Source organism: Oratosquilla oratoria, chromosome 5 (assembly GCF_046742065.1).
Source record: "Oratosquilla oratoria isolate Oo_2021 chromosome 5, ASM4674206v1, whole genome shotgun sequence".
Taxonomy (NCBI): domain Eukaryota; kingdom Metazoa; phylum Arthropoda; class Malacostraca; order Stomatopoda; family Squillidae; genus Oratosquilla; species Oratosquilla oratoria.
In genome coordinates this window covers 69,722,548-69,730,047 of record NC_134781.1, presented here as the reverse complement: position 1 = coordinate 69,730,047, position 7,500 = coordinate 69,722,548, and the positions used below count along the sequence as shown (strand labels likewise).

Here is a 7,500-nt window from a genome sequence, read left to right as displayed (position 1 = left end):
AGGAAGAGGAGGAGTAGGATAGAGAGGAATAGGAAAGGAAAGACGAAGAGGAGGAGCGGGTGGAAGAGGAGAAGGAAGAAGAGGAGGAGGAAAAGAAAGAGGTGGAGTAGGATAGAGAGGAAAAGGAAAGGAAGGACGAAGAGGAGGAGCGGGTGGAAGAGGTGGAGGAAGAAGAGGAGGAAGAAATGAAAGAGGTGGAGTAGGATAGAGAGGAAAAGGAAAGGAAGGACGCAGAGGAGGAGCGGGTGGAAGGGAAGGAGGAAAAGAAAGAGGTGGAGTAGGATATAGAGGAAAAGGAAAGGAAGGACGAAGAGGAGGAGCGGGTGGAAGAGGAGGAGGAAGAAGAGGAGGAAGAAATGAAAGAGGTGGAGTAGGATAGAGAGGAAAAGGAAAGGAAGGACGAAGAGGAGGAGCGGGTGGAAGAGAAGGAGGAAAAGAAAGAGGTGGAGTAGGATAGAGAGGAAAAGGAAAGGAAGGACGAAGAGGAGGAGCGGGTTGAAGAGGAGGAGGAAGAAGAGGAGGAGGAAAAGAAAGAGGTGGGTGAGGAGGAAAAGGAGGAGGAGGAGGAAGAAGAGTAGGAGGAAAAGAAAGAGGTGGGTGAGGAGGAAGAGGAGGAGGAGGAGGAGGAAAAGAAAGAGGTGGGTGAGGAGGAAGAGGGGGAGGAGGAGGAGGAGGAAAAGGAAAGGAAGGACGAAGAGGAGAAAAAGAAAGAGGTGGGAGATGAGGAAGAGGAGGAGGAGGAGGAGGAAGAAGAGGAGGGGGAGGAGGAAAAGGAGGAGGAGGAGGAAGAGGAGGAGGAGGAGGAGCAGGAGGAGGAGGAGGCTTGATTCGTGAGGCTGCTAGTCTGGTGTTGCGAACACGGAGGCGTCTGAGGTGCGCGTGCGCAATGGTTCAGAGGTGGAGGTAGGTGGGGGAGAGCGGCATAAAGAGGACCAGTGGCGTTAGTAAGGTGGTTAAGGAACGACGCGCTCAAAGTGCTCTTGAATAATCGTTGTCTATTATTTTTTTACTTGTTGTTCTGCTAGAAAGAAAATAAACGTGTTGAGATGTCGACGTTTGATGTTTTTTCTTGATGTCGAGTACGGTTAACGAAGGAATCGTAAAGTGAGCTGTTTTGTGACGCGAGGGGGTGCTGGGCTGCCTCAGTATCACTTGGTGTGAGAGAGAAAGGGCGGCTCGTAAGCTTTCTAGGCATGAGAGCGAGTGTCATTCGGGCATAAGAGGAAGAAGTCGGTGTGAACAACGAAACGTGGGCAGTCTTGGGCCGCGTCATCTCCAGACATGGTTTGCAGACTATTGACAACGGGGCATGGTACCACGCACCATTATATCCTGCCATTATCACACACTTCTCTCTCTCCCTGTTTTCCTTCCCAGCCTTTTCCTTCCGGAGGCCAGGGGCCGCCAATAAAGTCAATAAACCTTCCCTCTTCTTCTCCCTCTTCCCCATCAGCTTCTACTTCCACTTCTTCTTCTACTTCTTCTTCTTCTTCTTCTTCTTCTTCGTCCTCCTCCATCCAGCAAGTGTCATCTTCGGAAACGGTTGCTCTGGTGCAGAGTGACTCGACTTCATCCGTACATCCTGCTTCCCCTTCCTCTTCCTCTTCTTCTTCTTCTTCTTCTTCCTCTTCCTCTTCCTTTTCTCCTTCTTCTTGCTCCTGTCTTCTCCCCCCTCCTGTCCCCCGTCGCCGCCGCCGCTGTTTCTGCCTGGTACCTGCCTCTGCCGCCGCCGCAGCAGCAATCCGCAACCATTTGGCCCATGAAGGTCTGGGCGCATCTCGCAGTCACATCGCCACGAGCTGTCGAGGGTCTGAAGGAAGACTACTCTCCGGCGGCGGCGGCGCAGGTCCAAGTGACATGAAAAGCCCCAGTCTGCCCTGCACGAGATTGGATAGCTGCAGCGTTCACAACCCGAGCGTGGCCAGAGAACCCTACTGTACAGATTTAGCCCCGGTGTCGTCTCCGGGTCAAGCGAGCAGTGAGAGGGAGGGTCAGTCCTCACCCCCCTGTGTCTGTTTTGGCTACAGCAAGAACGATAACAATAATAATAACAATAACAACAACAGCGGATGCTCCTGCTACTGCTGCTACTGCTGCGAAGAGGCTGAATCTGTGGTTGAGACTGAGGTCGAGGATGCTGCTGCTCCTCTTGGCCTCCATCGCTATGAACGCCGCACGGCCCCACAGTATCCCATCGTTGTTGAGGGTCAAACCCAGGCCCAGACCCTTCCGTCGCATGAGAGATCACCCTCATGCTACCCACAGCTCTCGACCTTACTCTCTTCTTCGCCATCGTCAGGCCACTGCCCGAATAAGAGGAGGATCAACGCTGGTGTCTCTCCTTCCTTCCCCTCACAGACCACCAACATGAGCGGCTTCAAATTGGTGCTCGGGGGCGCCATGCTCCTGCTGGTGTTCGGGACTCTCACGCCTGTGCAGGCTGGCAATCCCGACGCCAAGCGCCTCTATGATGACCTCCTCTCCAATTACAACAAGTTGGTTCGCCCCGTCGTCAACGTAACAGATATTCTCACCGTCAGGATCAAGCTTAAGCTCTCGCAACTGATTGATGTGGTAAGACCTGTTATAGTAGATTAGAGAATATATATATATATATATATATATATATATATATATATATATATATATATATATGAAAAAGGTGGAAAAAAGAGAGTCACGGGTCTCGTTCGAGTTTATTCCTGACCGGTTTCGCTTGTAGCTTCTTCAGAGGAAACCGGTCAGGAATAAACTCGGAACGAGATCGGTGACTCTTTTTTCCACCTTTTCAACTTGTCACAATGTCTCAATATATATATATATATATATATATATATATATATATATATATATATACATTTATATATATATTTGTGTGTGTGTGTATGTTTCTATGTATACGTATTCTCTGACAATTCACATATTTGAAAACGTGCAGATCATTCACACGTACTTGACAGCTGTTGTAACATCGCCATTGACAAAAGTGAAAAAATATGGATTAAGCAAATATGCACACACAAGGATTTGAAGATTCAAGGGAAAAGAGAGTGAGAGAGAGAGAGAGAGAGAGAGAGAGAGAGAGAGAGAGAGAGAGAGAGAGAGAGAGAGAGAGAGAGAGAGAGAGAGAGAGAGGTGGGGTGGGGAGAATCGTATTGTGTTAATATTTATTAAGCCCTGACTATATTGTTAAGTTGCCTAGATGCCAGGCTCAAGGAACCTCTCTTCCTAATATGGTCTGCTTGCTGGATAAGGGATATTTGGGACCATCGAGACCACAACCAAATTCACGATTGTGGTGCTGGCAAATATATGCATATACTGTACCTTTAAGATTTATTCATGTTTTAGTATATATTTTGCATACATAATTATAAGTAGCTATTTGTATGTGTATAAATGTATATGTATGTATGTATGTATGCATGTATATATATATATATATATATATGTATGTATATATGGATATATGTGTGTGTGTTTGTGTATGTATGTATGTATGTATGTATATATGTGTGTATGTATATATGTATGTATGTGTGTATGTATGCATGTGTGTGTGCGTATGTATGCATGTATGTTTGTATTTATGTATATTTGTATATATGTATGTATGTTCGTATGTATATGGATGCATATATATATATATATATATATATATATATATATATATATATATATATAAATATATATACATATAAAGTAGCGTCCAAAATGTTCTGGACACTTGTAATTTCATATTAAACTTAGTAATATCGTCCTTGAGAGTTAAGATCAGATTTCAAAAACTGGCATACGGCAACCTACAAGGATCTGTTACTTCTAGACAAAGTTTGAAGTAATAGGAAAATATAGGCCGAAAGTTATAAGTATATTTGCAGTTCCATCTTAAAAATTATGTGTCCAAAATGATCCGAACTCTAAGGAAATAGGTACCATACATACAATGAGAAATTGACAAAATAAACATTTCTTAACATATTTGAAAGTAACATTATCGGTATTTAGTATGAAGAATTTTATTGACATCTCTTGCCACAGGAATGAGCTAGCAGATATCTGGCGCCATTTATCTTGAAGAATACCCCAAAGTACCTGTACTGTTTTAGGGTTTTTCGGTTTTGTTCTCTCACCAAGTATCTCCCAGGCATTTTCGATTGGATTCAGGTCCGGGATCTGCGCAGGCCACTCTAGAGCCTCGATTTCTTGATCAGTTAAAAATTACTTCACCAGGTTTTCCGTGTGGCAGGGAGCGTTATCTTGCATAGATATTGCAAGTTGAGAAGCAACAGCGTGTAGATAAAGCACTACAAGTTGGGACAGTAATTCCTTGTACACCTGCGCATTCACTTTGCCTGCAAGGGAATAAGTGGGCCAGTGGCCTCTGATGAAATTATGCCCTAAACCATGACGCTCCCGCCACCAAATTTTTTCATTGCTCTTGATGCCATTTTTAGATCATTTTTCACCTGTCATGCGCCGAACAAATCTTTTGCCACCCGAGCCAAACAAATCAAATTTTGATTCGTCACTAAAGTGGACTATGGCCCACTGGTCCTTTGACTATACAGCGTGGTCCGTTGCGAATCTCAGACGGTCTTTTCTGTTCTTTGCACTAATCAGTGGTTTGACCTAAAGTGTGCGAGAATGCAAATCTTCCTTAAGACGACGTGACACAGTTTGTCTACACATATTGACTGCCATAGTCTCACTGATCTCACGGGAAGCTGCTGCAGCTGTCGCAAAGCGATAATTCCTCACGATGCGACAAATGGCTCGATCTTGATTAACCGTAGTTTTTCTCGGCCTACCAGTGGGTTTTCCTGCCTTACATGTAACATTCTTGTCAATCTTCTTCAAAATGTCATTCACTAAACTTCTGGGATGTTTAGCAGTCTCCGCAATGACGCTAATTGAGAATTTATCGTGGTAACGCAGTATCACAATTAGTTCTCTCACAGAGAGAGAAGTAGTATTATTTCGAGGCATGTTCACTGTAGAAGGGCTGAGGCTCTACTGAAGTTACGTTCCAGTAATGTGAATAAAGTAAATTGTTATATAGACTATAGGCAATTAAATGAATTATTTCAGGTAAATTAAAGCGTCCGGATAATTTTGGACACAGTTTTTAAGATTGAACTGCAAATATACTAATAGCTCTCGGTGCATGTTTTCCTATTCCTTCAAATTTTGTCTAGAGGTAACCGATCCTTGTAGGTTCCCACGTGCCAATTTTTTAAATCTGGTCTTAACTCTCAAGGACGATTTTAGTAGGTTTAATAAGAAATTACAAGTGTCCGGAACATTTTGGACGTTACTATATATATATATATATATATATATATATATATATATATATATATATTTATTCATATATATATATATATATATATTTATATATATATATATATATATATATATATATACATATATATATATATATGTATATATATACATATATGTATATATATACATAGACATACATATATATATATATATGATATATATATACATACATACATGTATATATATAATATATATATATGTATATATATATATGTATGTACGTATGCATTTACGTATATACATATTAATGGTATTGAGAAAAAGAGAGATGACAGGAGAGGAACACTGTAGTAAAGAAAGTGGTTGTGTAAGATCCATATTCACCCTAAGAAAGCTCAGGAGGAAGACATGAGAAAAGAAAACGATTATTCCTATGTTTTGTGGATCTGGCAAAAGTGTATGACAGAGTGGATGGGGAAAGAGTATGGGAGACCAAGGTATTGTATAAAGCAGTGGGTAGAAATATAGAGGCAGTGGAAGGCCTTTATAATGGGTATGAAATTTGTACGAAGGTGAAAAAAAGGGAGATGTTTAATGTTGAACGTAAGTTTGAGGCTAGAGTGTGTGGTACCACCATGGCTTTTCAACCGACGTAGTGTCGGGGTTGTATGAGAGGTGTATTCAAGAGTTATGAATAGGGAAATGAGACTGGAGGAAATAAATAGGAACGAACGATAAACACTCTAGTATATGCAGATGACACTGTTCTGTTTGCAGAGGTTGTTGAGCGGCTTTGGCATAGTTTATTGATGAGAGGAGAAAGCCGGAAGTCATTGTATCAACGAGTGATTTAATGGCGTCATCGAAAAGCTGAGGGTACAAGGTTGATACATAGATGCATGGGGGAGGAAACAGAACGCTCAGGATGTCACGAAAATCTTGGAACTGCTATACATGAAAGTGGAGATGTGGAGAAAGATATTGGCCATAGAGTGAGAGAAGGGTGGAAGTTAGGTGACCTGAAAGAGACATAGGGAATTAACAGAATCCTAGTAGCTGCTGTGAAATGAATATTTGAAATAGTTGTGCTGTGTCTTTTGTAAATAAGTGAGACATGGGTGATGATATAAAAACGGGTGTAGGTAGTAGAAATGAGATGCTTGAGGTTATGCATGGAATTACGAAATATAAGAAATAAATAATATATGAGTAAACTGGGACACAGATGGGGCTGAGAGATAGATTATGCCAACCTAAGGTGGTTTGGCAATACTGTGAGAATGGATGAAAGGAAATATGTATTGACAGAGGCAAAAACAAGAAAACACGTTGCAGACCAAGATAAAAACGAGTGGATGGAGAAAAATGAAATGATAACAGCCCGCTGTCAGGCTGCCGAACAAGGGGAAATGTGCGTAGACGGCTGAACCAGTTACAGAAGAATATATAGACTCAGGAGAAAACCTATTCCGTGAGATGGGCTTGCCAGAGATGAGCAGGCAGTGTTGCTGAGGGAGAAAAGAGGAGCAATGTTGACACACCTCAAGCTAGGAGTGATAGAGGGAGTGTGATGGGAATGAAACTTGTGAGGACATTTTTTTTCTTTTTTTTTTAGTCACTTCACTTCGTCAGTTTCGGCGTTTAAGTTAGAAGGAAAGAAAGAATATATATTTCGCTCTTTCTATCTCACTCTCTCTCTCTCTCTCTCTCTCTCTCTCTCTCTCTCTCTCTCTCTCTCTCTCTCTCTCTCTCTCTCTCTCTCTCTCTCTCTATATATATATATATATATATATACAGTATACACACACACACACACACACACACACACACACACACACACACACACACACACACACACACACACACACACACACACACACACACACACACACACACACACGGAGGCCTAGTCAAAGAGCAGGCCCACACTCAAAGACCCCAGTCACCCACCCCTCCCATCTCCGCACCTTGGGGATGAAGGTTCACCTTATCCTCCGCCGCACTGGTTAGGCCAAATGCAGTGTAGCAAGGAATACCTCCACCAAAGTACCCGAGAGCCGAAACTGGTTTACCCCCACAACTTCACCCTCCCTCATCCATTCGTCCACAAAACAGGTGCGGGGAACATCGCTTTGGTCCCCTTCATTCATACATAATCGTTTTCCACACATTCCTATTTCTTGCACTCTCGCTTTCCTGGTTTACCGATGGCAT

At 42.7% G+C, this 7,500-nt stretch overlaps 2 protein-coding genes across 4 annotated transcripts in view; one reads left to right on the top strand and one right to left on the bottom strand.

The window, feature by feature from the left end:
* LOC143025532 (phospholipid phosphatase 1-like) overlaps positions 1 to 7,500 on the bottom strand; it is a 282,504-nt gene that overhangs the window by 165,608 nt on the left and 109,396 nt on the right. The window lies entirely within an intron of this gene.
* LOC143025531 (acetylcholine receptor subunit alpha-like) overlaps positions 957 to 7,500 on the top strand; it is a 339,726-nt gene continuing 333,182 nt past the window's right edge. For all 3 annotated transcript variants that reach the window (XM_076185353.1, XM_076185354.1, XM_076185352.1), the window contains exon 1: positions 957 to 2,574. In XM_076185353.1, coding sequence (XP_076041468.1) covers positions 1,282 to 2,574 — 1,293 coding nt within the window. In that variant the 5' untranslated portion in view covers positions 957 to 1,281. The remainder of the gene's footprint in view (positions 2,575 to 7,500) is intronic.